General features: G+C 38.2%; 1 protein-coding gene across 6 annotated transcripts in view; it reads left to right on the forward strand.

Annotated features, from left to right (window-relative positions):
* Positions 1-18,227, forward strand: part of LOC124284265 (upstream stimulatory factor 2-like) — a 32,167-nt gene that overhangs the window by 1,103 nt on the left and 12,837 nt on the right. For 4 of the 6 annotated variants that reach the window (XM_046720337.1, XM_046720334.1, XM_046720336.1 and 1 more), the window contains exons 2-3: positions 4,397-4,435; positions 13,449-13,501. In XM_046720337.1, the coding sequence (XP_046576293.1) occupies positions 4,397-4,435; positions 13,449-13,501 (92 nt within the window). The remainder of the gene's footprint in view (positions 1-4,396; positions 4,436-13,448; positions 13,502-18,227) is intronic. The other 2 variants (XM_046720338.1, XM_046720340.1) reach the window with 1 other exon arrangement.

The following is an 18,227-nucleotide window of genomic DNA, read 5'->3' on the forward strand; positions in this document are numbered from 1 at the left end:
ATTTTTGGTGACTTGCTTTTTGATGTGAATCCTGACTGTTTTCAGTCTCCAGTTTGTCTGGTTAAGACTCGATTATCATGATTATGTCTGAAATATCGCTAACTGGGCATATTGTTTGTTTAAGAATGAGTAACTGATGATCAGTAGATCTTGAAAGCTTGTCTGTTACCAGAAGTTTATGCTCTAATGATATATACCTTCAAAAACTCATTTATAAAGTGTAAAAGGAGCTAATATGTATTAATTAGAAAATCATCAATCACAGATTTCATCAGTCTTTGCTGAAAAGTTTTGAGATGACCCATTCAAACATGTCTTTTATCATCATTGTCGGTAGATTTGCTGTTATTTTGGACTGTTGTTAGGTTAGCGAATTACACTGATATTTATTGGCTCAGGCTTTGGACTAGTAAAGTAGCAGACAGTTTCATTTTAAATTCCATAATTGAAAACTGATATCAGGATATAACAAGAACTAAAAAATTTTCAACAGTATGATTAATATGTATTGCTGTATGCATGGTATACAGATTGAGGTCACATGTAGGTTAACTATTGGTTAAAATCTGTGATTTGTTTGAGATTAAAGCTTGTGAATAATATTACTCTCTGAACAAACAGTTGTAAGTAAGTAAAGTTATCTTACTTGTAACATCTGTTGTTTCACCGAGGTCATGTGGTCCTCGGGATTTTTTGCAATACAATATTTGAATCTACACACACCAGAAGTTTTGAGTTTGGGTAAACCATGTATATTAGGCCACACTTTTTTTATTACTTGGTTTACGGATCTGCCGACTGTAATTTTTGCTAAAGAAGGACCAATTTTTTTCTTCAATTTTGCCATTTTTTAAATACAGCTGATAAATGAAATATAAATAAATAATTTGAAAATCTACTTTGTTTGGCCTTACAAGGACCCTTGGACTTCGTACATACCCACTTGTGTATGATGATAGAAATATGTGCAGAGTTGTGTCCCTTAAGCATATCAAAAACCTATTTTTACAAATCTCAACATTATTTCTTTGATGACAATTTTTTGTATGATTCATTGATTGTGATTTCAATTATGTTTCAAGGTTTGCCACATCATATGTATGCATGTGGATTTCACGTCAGTTATAAACATCTTGGAACTGTGTCACTATGGGCTTTTCCCCCACATTAAGCTCTCTAAAGATTGATTTACCAGTGAATATATAGCACCTCTACTGCAGTGTATTTTAATTTTGTGTAGCGCCATGAGCAGGCACCAAGTGCCTGGAGTTTTCATGCATAACAAATCTTCTGTTACTATTATTATTTTTATTATTATTAAGCTAACACACTCCAATGTAACAGAAATATTTCCCAACTCACAGTCGTACATTTTATCTCATTCGTGTTCAAGCACAAAGCTAAAGAAGACATTTTCTGTATGGAGATAAGCCATGTTTGCCTTTAACCACAAAAACGTGGAACATAGTTTATTCAGATAGAGACGCATATGACCTAATTTAACTGACCCGTACACGTTTTGTTAACCCAGACACCAAATTCTGTACTACATGAAAATGTGCAATTGTCAAAGCAAGCATAGTTTTGGAAGGATGCTGTGTGATGATACACATCATGGTTGCAGGAATGATTGAAACAACAATTATTTCCAACAACAAATCACAACACAGAACATGTTACTACTTGATTTTGACCCTCTTGAAGAAAAGTTCGTTTTGATTACTTACCGCTATGCGTGATTGTTGCACCAAGATGCAATGATCACAGTATATGGCTCATTCTAAGAAAATATCAGGTTTCCTATTTGGCAAATATGACAAAAACATGTTCCTATCTAATATATTGATTTTGGTTTTTGATCAATGCATGACCCATAATGACCTTTTTGAGCAGCCAAAAACATGAGATTCAGATCTTCATTTTCTTAATTTTATTGCAACATTGGCACAAGGTAACTGCTAGTCTAGATCCCTTCTGTTATCATTGGTAAAAGTAATTAAAGTACTGTCGGAAATGCTAGAAAAATGCTTTTTAGCCTTAATATCTTTATAAAGGTGATACATGTACTATGTTGTCAATATATCAACTCGCCTATAGTGTACCTAATTTTTATTTCAATCGATTTAACATTCCCATGCATTTAAAGGGCAGTTTACAAGAGAGAATTTGGTACCAAAACAGCAACTTCAGATTTTTTCAGAGTTCAACAACAGAAATCTGAAATAGTCTTTACATTTATGCTAATAATACAGGTGGTGTAAAAATATGAATTAACGTATTTCCTAAACAAATAAATGTTGAATGTTTTTGTTACTTTACTTAATTATCGTTTCTTTATTGAAGAAATATTAATATAAATGTTAAGTCTTGATAAATAAGTTTCCCGTCATGCATGCACATCTTTATCACAGCGTCCACTATGGCCAACGATTTGCAGTCGATTGTTGCAAAGGTTTATAATTTTTTTCTGCTTGAAAAAGACGGAGGTAAACCTTTCATTAGTTTAGAAAGGGTTTATTACAGAACTTGTAGAGCTGTTGGTATGTCTTACCAACAAGTTTACAATATTGTAAACAAATCAGACAAGACAGGGACCGTCTCAAAAGCAAAACCGGGACGTAAAACCGTCCTTGACAACTTTGACAAGGGAGTGCTTAGACGGGCGGTCTACAAACTTTATGAGAAGAAGAATATATATATTCTTAAGGGGCTACACCAGTGACTTCGTTAAATCTTTGGCCAATGTTCACAACTAGATTAAACTGACCGAATTACATCCATATTTTTTCAATGAAATATACTGTTGACATGCAAAACATTTATTAAAACGTTGCACATTTCTACAATCAATCGATAAGAAAACACATGTGATAGGATTCTTTCCAATGTACAGTAATTGTGATGTTTATTTCAAAACAAACACACATACACACAAATGATCCCTTACATAACCAATACGTTATACTATAATGCACACATATTCAACATTTTGCAGAAAACATCTATTGAGATGACCCCTCGCCCTAGCGTGTGCTCTGGTGTCAATTTCACCTGTCGATACCGTGGATGCTGATGACATAACACAGGCAGTTAATGTTTGTATCAAATAACGTCCCACTACCCCTTATTTTTCTAAGTTTTTGGTATTTTCATCAGTAAAAACACATTTTAGAGCATGTCTCAAAATTTATACCCTCGGTCTACATTAGGTAGATGTTTCTTGAAGTGATATTTGTTATTTAAGTAACTGTAATACCTCTGAATTTTAAATATATGTCAAAAAGCATTTTTCTAGCATTTCCGACAGTACTTACGCAACGTATATACTAGTGGTGGTCCGATTAATTGAAATAATCGAAGATTTGTCGCAGTGACTAAACGACCAAGCAATCGATCATGTTTTCTCATAATCGAATACAAACAATTCTGGAACACCTTTTACATTAACAACTTTTTTCACAAGGTTGGTTTTGTCTGTTACATTTCATGAGCACTACAAGCACGGTCCAAGTCATGATTGAATTTATCTTAAAGACTCCAAGAAATTTATGTTCCTAACATACTAGTCATCCTTTAAAGATGTGAAATTTGAGGGAAAAACAAACAAAGAACTACAAGTTTTTTCTTTATGTTTTTGTGCAAACAGGAAAATTTCATAAATGACGCTAACCAATTATTTTCGATGATTGATTGGTTGTAATGAACCTAATTAATGATGTTTAAGAAAAAGTAGACATACCAAAAAACTTTGCTTAAATGGTACAGATTATCTAGGCTATGCGTGGCGAACCTCAACGTTTTTAACATTCATAGTGCCTCGGCGCGGTTATCACGTTTACAGAACATTTTGGACACCGGTTACAGGGCAGTTATTAGAGACAGGAATTGATCATCTTAACCCCTATCATGTGCATGCAGTTGCAGTTAAATTAACCGTGTGGTCAGTCAGTTTTGAATTTATCGACCAGTTTCCTGATGAAGAGTTTTTAAAAAAACTTGCTTCTTTTTATTTTATCAAAATATTGAGCATTTTCGAATTAAAGCCCTGGGCTTAAATATGGTTAAAATATTTCATCACTAGAACAGGGAATTCCCGGTACATGGATTGTTCATACATAGTTGTCTGCAGGTCATTGTGCCCTTCGGTGTTGTTCATGATATCAGTCACTGGTTTGCCTGGCCCACGCTCAGTTACTATCTTATTCTTAAGGCTGCTGTCATGTTGCTGGTATACCAATGTATTTAGACATGTATTTAGTTAAATGTTGCATGTATCGTCCCTTCGAGCATGTGAGAAGAGGATTTGTTTCCATTTTGTTTGAAATTCATGTCTTGGCAATGCCCACAAGGTTCCATTCCAAGTATTTTGGTGTAATGACCTCCGCTTGTATTCTAGATTGGTGCATTCTGATAACTTGCAGAGCTTCAGACCAATGTGAGTACATACGGGTAGGTGGCGGGAAGGTGTTCAAAGAGGTGTGTCATGTGACTCAGTTCATGTGAATGGGAAGGTGTCAGAAATGGTCGGTCATGTTACCCAGTGTGTGAAATTTACGCTGGTCCTGTGGTCCCTGGCTAGTAAAAATCCATCAGGACAACTAAATGATAAGTTTGCAGTGGTCCTGGTGGCCAGTGAATTTTGTATTGATAAAAATTATCGTCCACTCTCTGGTCCTGTGGTCTAGTGGGAAATTTTGAAAGGTTTCTTTTCCTGGTTACCCAGTTCTTGTGAATGGTTGGGCATCAGAAATATAGTGCCAAGTTATTTTGTTTAAAATATGTGACCCTTGGGCAGCTGATTTTGAAACTTTGTTATCAGAACTTTGGTGCTTTGTTATATACGATCAATTTATCCCTACAAATTCACAATATTGGGACAGTATTTGAAATAATGACCTTTGGAACTGTAAATTGTCCAGAAAGAGGGTTATTTGATTTTGTCAGGGGTCCAAGCCCCCAGATCTGTGAGCCTGTTATTATAACTGATAATGCCTGTAAGATCATGTTTCATTGTTCAAGGTAGCCCTCCTCAGTATTCCAGCTACATCCTGACAGACAGAGAATCAGATTATGCAAGGGGTTTGGTGTATCTCAGTCATCTAAGGCCCTGCAATTTATGTGCCAAGGCTTAGTTTCAGACTGTATACAAGCAGATTTAGGTTGAAAAGGGTCCCCCTTTGACATGGGATATTCAGAACCTGAGGGAAATTTGGACTTGCTTCATTTTGAGCTGGGGCTTTCTCATATCAGAAACAGTCAGTGCCAGTGAGACAGACCAGGGATAGAAATGCTTTCTTTATTCTAGGTGTGCATTAGGCACTAGACAAATATTTAAGGTATGCCTTTCAGAAATCAAGTGTGCCCATATGTTTTTAGAATAAATGACAATGATGATGATCATTTGAAATTTATTGTTAAATAAAGAAATGGGTTTATGAACATTCAAATATGTATGGCAATATTCAATTTTGAAAAAAATAATTGTTTTGGGGATTAATTAACTAGATGTGAGATATGTCTCCCAAAAATTAGGTTTGTCATAAGGGCACCGAAAACATTTTTTAGCCGTGCCATTCCAATATTTACCGTGCCATGGCATGCTAATATATGGGGTATTTCGAACCATGCATACTCTATACAATTTACTACCTGAAATTGAGTTTGAGATCCATATGCATACCATGCAAATATTGGATTAATTATTAGCATCATATCAATACTCAGTGTGCGAAATTTATGCTGACCCTGTTGTCCCTGGCTAGTCAAAATTCATCAGGACCACAAAATGATAAGTTTGCAGTGGTCCTGGTGGCCAGTGATTTTTTTAAAGTAAATCTGCGAATGTTATTTATGAAGTACAGACAGGACCACTAATTATTGTCCACTCACTGGTCCTGTGGTCTAGTGGGAAATTTTGAAAGGTTTCTTTCTCTGGGTAACGAGATAGGTAAATGTTCTGTGACCTGCATCGCTTCTGGCTTTCCTCCCATGTATCACACACCTTGGTTTAACTAACCATTCACAATCATGTTCAGCCTGATTCACTCACTAACACACTGATGGTTGAAGTTCTCGGAGTGTAACTTGCATCACGACAAAATCTATAGGTGGTGGTTAACCTGGTGGTTAAGGTGGTCTTTCATCATACAGAAGACCTGGGTTCGATTTTCACATGGTACAAATTTCAGAGCTGCCAACCACTCCGATTTTGGCGGAATTACTGATTTTCAAATACAAAAGCTGCTGTCCGATTTCTCTTTTAGAAAAAATTCTGAATTTATTTTTAAGGTGTACAATTTCGTAAGTCACTGGTGATTTATTTTAGTGAACACTGGTAAAATCATTCAGAAGGTTAGCGTGTGATCCTTTGGGTGTCGATTGTGTATATTGCGTGTTATTGACGAGGAAGTTTCACAAAGTTTTCCCGAATGCATGTCATAGTCCGGATGAAAGTGAAACAAAGTAGCAGAGCCGACCANCTTTGAACCTCACCCTCAACTCTCACCTTTGGTGCTCAGGAAGCCTCATATCTGGTGTTTGACCAGATGGCCCGGATTTGCTAAAAGCCAATCTATGAGCACTGTCACATTTCCCCAGACTGTAACAGATCGCAACTTCCATACTGTAACATAGTCCGACAGTAGCACTAAGGTGATGAAACTCCCATACTCTGGTTGACTTCCGACAGGTAAGTAGTGCTAAGGTGATGCAACTCCCATACTGTAACATTGACTTCCGACAGTCGTAGTGCTAAGGTGATCGCGAACTCCCATACTGTAACATAGACTTCCGACAGTCGTAGTGCTAAGGTGGTGATGTAGTGCTAAGGTAAACTCCCATACTGTAACATAGACTGTAACATACAACTCCCACACTTTTAAAGTAGAGTGCTGAAGGCTTAAGGTGATCGTAACTCTCATACTGTAACATAGACTTCCGACAGTTGTAGTGCTAAGGTGATCGTAACTCCCATACTTTAACATAGATTTCCGACAGTCGTAGTGCTAAGGTGATCGTAACTCCCATACTTTAACATGGACTTCCGACAGTCGTAGTGCTATGATCGCTTTGTGACACGGGCTCCAGATCCACTCATTCACTCCCAATGTATACAGTATAGGAATGCACTAATTTCAGTGATCATTGGTTTTCAGAGCAAGCACAATGTGGTGACGTGAAACCCCAGTTTTCATTGCTTCTGTTGAGCAGGATATATTCCTGCTGTGATTGTACAAGTCACAATGACTGTAAAGGTTATCAACAGCAGAAGGGCTGTATATAGACCTGACATATCAGGCTGAATCATCACTGCTATGTTTAGAAGCTAATCTTTCGTCACAGATGAAGGTCAACAACTTTGCATATAATGATAAATTCTCATCACTCAGAAATGAAAGCGGACCCTCGGATCTAAAAAAAAAAAGACTGATTAGTGATATTTTGGTTTCTGTCCTGATTCTGTCTGTCTGTCTGTAAGTTTTTTAGCTGCTTTTAGCAATAAAACAAATATTTAATTAGCACTATCATCATTTCCTAAGTGTGTTGACTATCAGCTGACAAACTTATATATGCTTAGGTAAATCTAAATATCCTAGACTGTGGTACTGAACCAGTGGCTGAACTGGCAGATTTGTTCAGTGTGCGAAATAGCCACTGGCCCACTAGCCCACAGGCCAGTAAATCTTCATGGGGTCATTTGTAAATATATTGCTCTCTCTGACTTGTTAAGTTATTACACTTTTAGATCATGCAAGATTATGGCCTGATAAAAATGTTTGCAGCTTAATGAAGAAACTCGTGTCATACCAACAATATCTTATTCTCATCTATATTATTGTAATCTTTTACTTAGTTTCTACATTCAAATTTCGGGCTAGTGAATTATTTTGTGGTCTAGTAACCATCAGGCATAGCTAGGCCAACTGGCTCGCAAAATTTAGAAACTATTTCGCACTGGATCTGACTCAAATTGAAATTGTTTACGAACCTGTCACATCAATCGAGTAGGCATTGTAATGTTTTATTTTTGATATATTGTGGAATTGTGTTATACAGTGCACAGGTCTTTGGAGAGATGTCAGTCAGTGAGGGCAAGAATGTGACCTAATTTTATGTTTGTATACTATGCTGGTAAACCGCAGTGATGGTTAGTGGTGTCAACTGAAATGTGTGACAATAGCGGAATCCATGTACATATTCAGCATGAACTGGATAAATACACATGTAGAGTTTATCTCTTTTCTTTTCATTAAAATTGATACAATCTCGCTATATACCTGAACCCTCTGGTCTGATTGATGAACTTACTTTGTGTAAACCATGGGCATGCAGATTTAGAAATAAGGGTGTTTTAGGGACGAGTCCATGCAAGCCCGAAAATGGACTAGTTAGAGATTGTAGCCATTTCCTTTATGCTTGAACACAACAATTGTTACTATATTTACGATAGCTTTTTTTCTGTGCTACAATGAGTGGCAAGTGTTCCAATATTTCAGTAACCCATGCTTGTTGTAAGAGGCTGACTAACAGGATTGCACGGCTGAACACATTTCGGTGATTTAGTACCCATGAAACCACAGCAACGCAGTGCTGTCATAGCATAAGACATGTCTTTAAATAGCAATGTTTTGGTGCCATAACTATTCAAAGTTTAGAAGAAAAATGAGCTAACATATTTATGCTTATAATGTTAGATTTATTGTTGATTTATTTATTTTTAAAATGACATGCACCTGTTGCAAGTTAGACTAGTAACTACAGTCCATTTGAGACAAAATGATACCGATGAATTGCAATCTAACACAAAAACAAATAGACATAAAAGAATCAAACCAACGCAGAGTGCAATAAAAACAACAGACCAACTCTAGAAAAAAATTGCAGAATTTTTGTCACAAAAATAAAAAAGTTGTTTAAGAAACTGTCATCATTTATTTGTGCGTTTTCCCAGTTTGTGACAAGGCGCAGTGGCAACTAAAGGAACAGCTCAAAAAGCGATATGCACATGCATTAGTAACGTCAGAGACATGATTAATGTTGATTGACAAAATGAGAGAAAATTAAAATTTGCTCCCAACGTGAAGTCTATAATTTACAAAGTCTATGATTTCTTCATTAAAATGACAGGGCAGACCCAAGTATGCAATTACTAAGTACATACAGCGCACTGCCTGTGCAGTTGGGGTGTCATCACACCAGCTCAAATGTTTGTTGCACGTGCATCTCGCTTTTCGAGCTGTTCCTGTAGTTGCCACTGCGCCCTTGTAATTGGATTGGGTGGTCAGCCTTGCTGACTTGGTTGACACATGTCATCGTATCAATTGTGTAGGTCGATGCTCATGATGTTGATCACTGGGTTGTCTGGTCCTAACTCGATTATTTACAGACTGCTGCCATAGAGCTTGAATATTGCTGAATGTGGCATAAAACAAAACTCACTCACTCACTCCAATATTACAGGCCTTGAATGTTACTAGTTTATGAGAAACTAACTAGGTCTTCATCTTGTGAAGACTAGCAGGAATCCAAAGTCTGTTGTACACACTGTGGGATATATGATTATGGGGTGGCCTTGTCATCTACTGGCAAACAAGGATAGGTTGAGCACCGACCTGACAATTGACCCGTATTAGCATGTATGAGTGCCACCCACTGGCGCTTGCCATTGTTAGCGAAGGGGCCCCAGGTTGTCCGCGATCAAGTGTAGTGTGACTTTGAGACTTTATTTGAGAAAATTATCAATATGCAATCCATGCAATTTTCCTCTTCATGATATCATGAAATTTGGTGCTAATTTATATAATATTGCTGATATTCATAATCCATATTGGAAAGATGTTTTAAATGCATGGAATATGTATTGTTCTAACATAACCATAGACGAAAGCAACATTGATGAAATTTTAGCACAGCCATTATGGTTTAATCATAATTTTAAAACCAAAATCATTATATCAGACATTGGGCAAATAAAGGACTATTAACCATCAAAGACATGTGTGATGAAGAAGGTTTGATGTCTTTTGAATCTTTGAAAAGTAAATATTCAGTAAAAGGGACAGAATTAGATCATAGATATGTTTTAAATATTTTACCTAAATCATGGAAAAATACAATAACAAATCACAGATATATACATAACTATGACTTGAATCTAAATTCTGATCAAAAGAATTTTATGAAATCATTACAGGGATCAAGATTATTTTATGATATATTGCTATTTAATAATAATAACCCTCATATGTGTCATAAATGGGAGAAAGAGTTTGACGATACTGATTTTGATTGGCCAATGACTTTTATGTCTTACAGACAAGACATTAATGATGTAAAACTCTTAGATTTCCAATTAAAATTTGTACATGGTATTATCTATACCAAAAAGGAACTATTAAAAATGAACCTTATCCAAAGTGCCTCATGCAGCTTTTGTAAAGATGAGGATGAAAACTTGTGCCATGTTTACTGGGAATGTTGTGAAACTAAGAAGTTTTGGAATGATCTTCAAATTTGGATTAACACCCACTTCATGCAAAAAGTTAATTTGACAATTTTTTTGGTGTATTTTGGTTCCTTAAGTAAAATCCCATTACTTAATCATATAACAATTTTCAGCAAAAAGACATATTTATGTCTCTTCTTTGAAAAACAAAATTCCAAAATGCAATAACTTTATAAAGACTTTAAAAGATATTTTTTCTGTTGAAAGCTTCATTGCCAAAAGAAAGAATGAAATGAAGAAATTTGCAAATAAATGGCATCCATTATTCCCAGTATTTCAAACCTGACCTGTGTATGCAACAACCGCTTTTGTAAAATCTTGATCTTTATGTATTGATTAATTAGGTAACATATTTGTAGGTGCACTGATGTAACATTGGGAACATTTATTATAGGGCGGATATATGACGCAACATACAACACAATAAGTTGGATGTGGCGCAATATACAATACACATTGGATGTGACATAAGACGCAGCATGATATGTCAGATGTGGCACAATATACAACGTATGTTAGATAAGACATATACCCGGTATACAATATATGTCAGATAAGACACTATGTACAACAAGTGACGGACGTGACAATATACAACATCATGGTATACAACATGGTGTTGCGCTCTATATACAACATGATATGTGTTGGATGTGGCTCTAAGTACAACATGGTATGTTTGATGTGGTGGTATATACAACATAGATGTATGTATACAACATAGTATGTCTGAGGTGTATGCAAAATACAACACATGATATGTTGGTTGTGGTGCATTATACAATATGATAGATCAGATGTGATGCAATAGACAATGAGATACAAGGGATGTGATGCAATATACAGCATGATATGTCAGATGTGGTGCTTTAAACAATATGACATGTCGTATATGATGCTATATGCAACATGGCATGTCAGATGTAATGCTATAAAGCCTATATCAGGGCTCGATTTAGTACTTTGTTACTTGCACTGGTGCAACCCAATATTACAAAGTGCAATATAGCTATTAGCTGAACTTGCACCTGGTGCAACTCAATTTTTATGTGGGTAAACTCTCAATAAAACACCTAAATAATTCAATACCATATTTCTTACATTACATATTGCAATAAAAGCAGTGCAACTGGAATTTGGCTGGTGCAACTAGGTTTTTATCTTAGGTTGCACCTGGTGCAAGTAGGTTAACATCTCTCAAATCGAGCCCTGTATATACTTTATGATATGTTGGATATGATGCTGTATAAAGCATGATATCTCGGATGTTACGCTATGTACAACATATGTTGGATGTGACCCTATATACTATACGATATGTCTGATATGGCGCAATATACAACATTGTATCGGTATGCTTGGTGCTGTGCTATATACAGCATGATGTCGGAGGTGCTGCAATATACAATACGATATGTTGGATGTGATGCAATATACAGCAGGAAAGATCAGATGTGGCCCTATGTACAATATATGTTGGATATGGTGCTATATACAACATGATAGGTCGTTTGATATGTTATATACAATACGATATTTCGGATATGACACTTTATACAACTTATGTTGAATGTTCCGCAATATACAGCATATGTTGGATGTGACCCCATATACAATATGCTATGTCTGATATGACGCTATATACAACACTGTATGCTGCATGTTGCGCTATATAAAACATGATATGTTGGGTGTGGCACCACATACCAGACCCTATACAGGCTGATATTTCACTGGTCTAACTATGTTACATCCTGGTATGTTGGATGTCTGATTATGTTCATATATTTGTATATGTCATTATGTTATGACCGCCATCTATGATGGAAGACTTCGGTTTCATGAAAAATAAAATAAATTAAAAAAACCCAGTGTAGTGTGACTTGCTACACCAACGTGAGAGTCTTATGAGCAAGGCGTGTTCAGCTGCGCGCAGAATCAATTTCATCGTCATGCAATGCACGTGCACTAGCCTACATCTGCTCTACCTTTAACAATCCAAATGGGTTTGCTCATTGACGTGCACCGCCTACTTCTCGTAGAGACCGCCTCCGTGGTGTAGTGGTTAGAGCGTCCGCCCAGAGTGCGGAAGGTCGCGGGTTCGATCCCCGACCGCATCATACCAAAAGACGTTAAAATATGGTACTTGTTGGTCCCTGCCTGGCGCTCGGCATTAATGGGTACAACAAGGACTGGTCGGCTCGGAGTCAGTATAATGTGTCTGAGTGGGGTATTCATGCTTGACTGCGGCATGGTATCTCAGTGGGCTAGCACTATAAAACCAGCTTCAGTCTGGGCTAGTACAAGCAGCCACACATACACATACACACGAATACACGTCGTCATATGAGCAAAATATTCTCAAGCACGACGTTAAACCCAATTCCACCACCACCACTTCTCGTAGACGAGTTCTTTGCGCCGGCCGGGTCCAACTGATCCTTGTTTGCCAGTAATGTGCCATAATTCATGCAAGCTACCAGTGATGGGTTCAGCTCCTGGTGTGCAATGATTGTGATTCTTGATTTGCCTCCACCATACCTAGTGGGTATTGCTGAAGTTAGAAAGTCAGACACATGCATCATAACGTTATGAAATTATCCTCTCTGTTGTTTTTGTGGTGATGTTTACGATTACAATTGATTATTGATCCATGGCTGAGCTCTGATTATCGTTCTGTATATTATGAGGGATAATCAGCACAAGTGTGAAGATTGTAAACATTGTAGGTCATTCAGTGACTATCAATATTATATCGTGTACATGGATTAATTGTGGCATCTGTCGTGCACAGATATGTAGAGGGTTACTGCTTGTCTATTGATCCAGTACCGATGAGCTGACAGTGTCATGCTTCTTATGACCTTAGCCTTATGTCATACTGACAACTTATGTAATGTGGGACACTGATTGAAACTCATTCACTGATGTCTTTGTTTTCCAGTCACGATAAAGGAGCTGACTCTCCCAACTCAGATGACCAAGTACAGTTGTCAGGTAAGTAGTACATTGCCTCCATCCTTGTTGTCAGGCATCCCCTTCCAAGAAACTGTTATATGTAAGTCTAACGAAGGGGAGTTAGGTCATCTCAGCACTGAGACTAGATCGAGACCAAGGATGTTCAGTGATTTGTTCAGAGTCTGATGTGCAGCTCCATGTCTGCAGACAATGTCAGTGCAAATTATCAGATTTGATGCTGATAGTTATTTTGGGGTCAATCTTTGTGGATTGGCTTGAAAAAGAAGAGGCCTCAATCTGACACCATTTAGGGAATGCATTTTCGCATTGAAAATTTTGAATGCATTATTAAGATTCCATGTTCCAGTTTGGCAAATAAGAACTCTCAGTTCTGAATAAAATATTGCCCTTAAAGGTTATTTTGTTGGGAATCCCAGGTAATAAAATTCTGAACAAAAAGGATGTTTCCACATATGGTTGCCATCAACACTGATGAGCCATACCGAACCAAATCACAGTGACATCAGTTAGAGATGTTGGTCCTATGTAGTTTTTGTTCTGTATTGTTCTTGTTATGGAACAATGACTTAAATGAAATGCCAAAGCTAATTACACCGAATTTACATATCTTTAAATGACACACACTCTTACACACACAGTTATGTTTTTAACCAATAATTAATATGATATATCATAGCATGCGTGACAATAAACAGAACTCCATGTACAAAGGTTGGCATTAACTCTAGTAAAATATGGAGTTCTTCAGGGTGTTCCCTTCACCATAAGCTCTGGTGTAATGAGGAACACAAGCTACAGGTGTCAAGAAGAACACAAGAAGCAGATGTCATGGAGAACGTAAGAAACAGATGTCATGGAGAACACAAGAAGAAGATGTCATGGAGAACACAAGAAACAGGTGTCATGGAGAACACAAGAAACAGGTGTCATGGAGAACACAAGAAACAGGTTGCAAGAAGAACACAAGAAGCAGATGTCATGGAGAACGTAAGAAACAGATGTCATGGAGAACACAAGAAGCAGATGTCATGGAGAACACAAGAAACAGGTGTCATGGAGAACACAAGAAACAGGTGTCATGGAGAACACAAGAAACAGGTGTCATGGAGAACACAAGAAACTGGTGTCATGGAGAACACAAGAAACAGGTGTCATGGAGAACACAAGAAGCAGATGCCTTGGAGAACACAAGAAGCAGATGCCTTGGAGAACACAAGAAACTGGTGTCATGGAGAACACAAGAAACAGGTGTCGTGGAGAACACAAGAAACAGGTGTCATGGAGAACACAAGAAGCAGATGTCATGGAGAACACAAGAAGCAGATGTCATGGAGAACACAAGAAGCAGATGTCATGGAGAACACAAGAAGCAGGTGTCATGGAGAACACAAGAAGCAGGTGTCATGGAGAACACAAGAAACAGGTGTCATGGAGAACACAAGAAACAGGTGTCATGGAGAACACAAGAAACAGGTGTCATGGAGAACACAAGAAACAGGTGTCATGGAGAACACAAGAAACAGGTGTCATGGAGAACACAAGAAACAGGTGTCATGGAGAACACAAGAAGCAGATGCCTTGGAGAACACAAGAAGCAGATGTCATGGAGAACACAAGAAACAGGTGTCATGGAGAACACAAGAAACAGGTGTCATGGAGAACACAAGAAACAGGTGTCATGGAGAACACAAGAAGCAGATGCCTTGGAGAACACAAGAAGCAGATGTCATGGAGAACACAAGAAGCAGATGTCATGGATGTCAGAAGCAGGTGTCAGAACACAAGAAACAGGTGTCATGGAGAACACAAGAAACAGGTGTCATGGAGAACACAAGAAGCAGATGTCATGGAGAACACAAGAAACAGGTGTCATGGAGAACACAAGAAACAGGTGTCATGGAGAACACAAGAAACAGGTGTCATGGAGAACACAAGAAGCAGATGTCTTGGAGAACACAAGAAGCAGATGTCATGGAGAACACAAGAAGCAGATGTCATGGAGAACACAAGAAACAGGTGTCATGGAGACACACAAGAAGCAGGTGTCATGGAGAACACAAGAGGTGTCAGATGTCATGGAGAACACAAGAAACAGGTGTCATGGAGAACACAAGAAACAGGTGTCATGGAGAACACAAGAAGCAGATGTCATGGAGAACACAAGAAAGCAGATGTCATGGAGAACACAAGAAGCAGATGTCATGGAGAACACAAGAAACAGGTGTCATGGAGAACACAAGAAACAGGTGTCATGGAGAACACAAGAAGCAAATGTCATGGAGAACACAAGAAGCAGGTGTCATGGAGAACACAAGAAGCAGGTGTCATGGAGAACACAAGAAGCAGATGTCATGGAGAACACAAGAAGCAGGTGTCATGGAGAACACAAGAAGCAGGTGTCATGGAGAACACAAGAAACAGGTGTCATGGAGAACACAAGAAACAGGTGTCATGGAGAACACAAGAAACAGGTGTCATGGAGAACACAAGAAGCAGGTGTCATGGAGAACACAAGAAGCAGATGTCATGGAGAACACAAGAAGCAGATGTCATGGAGAACACAAGAAACAGATGTCATGGAGAACACAAGAAGCAGATGTCATGGAGAGATGTCATGGAGAAACAAGAAACAGGTGTCAAGAACACAAGAAACAGGTGTCATGGAGAACACAAGAAGCAGGTGTCATGGAGAACACAAGAAACAGGTGTCATGGAGAACACAAAGAACAGGTGTCATGGAGAACACAAGAAGCAGGTGTCATGGAGAACACATGTCAAGAACACAAGAAGCAGGTGTCATGGAGAACACAAGAAACAGGTGTCATGGAGAACACAAGAAACAGGTGTCATGGAGAACACAAGAAACAGGTGTCGTGGAGAACACAAGCTACATGTGTCATGGAGAACACAAGAAACAGGTGTCATGGAGAACACAAGAAGCAGATGTCATGGAGAACACAAGAAACAGATGTCATGGAGAACACAAGAAGCAGATGTCATGGAGAACACAAGAAACAGGTGTCATGGAGAACACAAGAAACAGGTGTCATGGAGAACACAAAGGTGTCATGGAGGAACACAAGAAACAGGTGTCATGGAGAACACAAGAAACAGGTGTCATGGAGAACACAAGAAGCAGATGTCATGGAGAACATAAGAAACAGATGACATGGAGAACACAAGTAGCAGATGTCATGGAGAACACAAGAAACAGGTGTCATGGAGAACACAAGAAACAGATGACATGGAGAACACAAGTAGCAGATGTCATGGAGAACACAAGAAACAGGTGTCATGGAGAACACAAGAAGCAGATGTCATGGAGAACACAAGAAGCAGATGTCATGGAGAACACAAGAAGCAGATGCCATAGAGAACACAAGAAACAGGTGTCATGGAGAACACAAGAAGCAGATGTCATGGAGAACATAAGAAACAGATGACATGGAGAACACAAGTAGCAGATGTCATGGAGAACACAAGAAACAGGTGTCATGGAGAACACAAGAAACAGATGACATGGAGAACACAAGTAGCAGATGTGATGGAGAACACAAGAAACAGGTGTCATGGAGAACACAAGAAGCAGATGTCATGGAGAACATAAGAAGCAGATGTCATGGAGAACACAAGCTACTGGTGTTGTGAAGAACACAAGCTACAGATGTTGTGAAGAACACAAGCTACTGGTGTTATGAAGAACACAAGCTACAGGTGTTATGAACAGGTGTTGTGAAGAACACAAGCTACAGTACAGGTGTTGTGAAGAACACAAGCTACAGTACATGTGTTGTGAAGAACACAAGCTACAGGTGTTGTGAAGAACACAAGCTACTGGTGTTCTGAAGAACACAAGCTACTGGTGTTGTGAAGAACACCAGAGCAGGTGTAATGAAGAACACCAGATCATATAGAGCTGTATGCTTGGGCTGAGCCAAATGATGTGTGACCTGGCTGATTCTCATAAATTGGTGATTATTAACCTTCTAGAGCCTCACAGGCAGTTTGGGTTATCTGAGGTAATATCCCTACCAAACTTTGTGATGCGCCATTGGACAGCTTTGAGTTGATACCAGGTGCCATATAAGTCTGCTTTGAATAAATGCCCAAATAAATATGTGTAAATATTTGGAGATTATACAATACATCTATGCTGAAGGGTTCCCTGACCCCACTTTTCCTGCCTTGGCCTAACGCTGATGGTGAGTTCAGGTGCTTCTGGCTATCATGGCAATCCTGTTTGTTTCAGTCATGAAAGAGCCGAGTAATTTGATTGGACAGCTAGTTCTGGTGCTATTATTCGACCTGGACGGACTACAGGGACAAATTGGTCCATGATATATATCAAAAACAAATAAAGATATGAAGCAACTCTTTTATCAAGTTTGCTGGAATAGCAACATGGCTTATGAAATAGTACTGCCTTGGGAGACAAATTGTATTGCACACATATCGGTACACATACCGTAACACAGCTTCGTCTTACTGTCACACCTTGTAATGGAATGGAGATATAAAACACTCTTTAATCATGGTTGTTGGAATAAGAGTGCGGATTGATTTCATTAATTATTTTGATTCCAACTTTTCAAGCCTATTTGTTTGTACTGAAGAAGACTCTTTGAATCAACACCATGAGTTTAATATGCATTGTCCACAGTTGATTTTGACTTGCGGTATTTGAAACCCGCTAAAAAGATTCTTTGTCCTCGAACTCCTTATTTAATGATCTAGGTATCCTGAG

The sequence above is a fragment of the Haliotis rubra genome, unplaced genomic scaffold (genome assembly GCF_003918875.1).
Source record: "Haliotis rubra isolate DU_JTF1 unplaced genomic scaffold, ASM391887v1 Scf332, whole genome shotgun sequence".
Classification (NCBI taxonomy): domain Eukaryota; kingdom Metazoa; phylum Mollusca; class Gastropoda; order Lepetellida; family Haliotidae; genus Haliotis; species Haliotis rubra.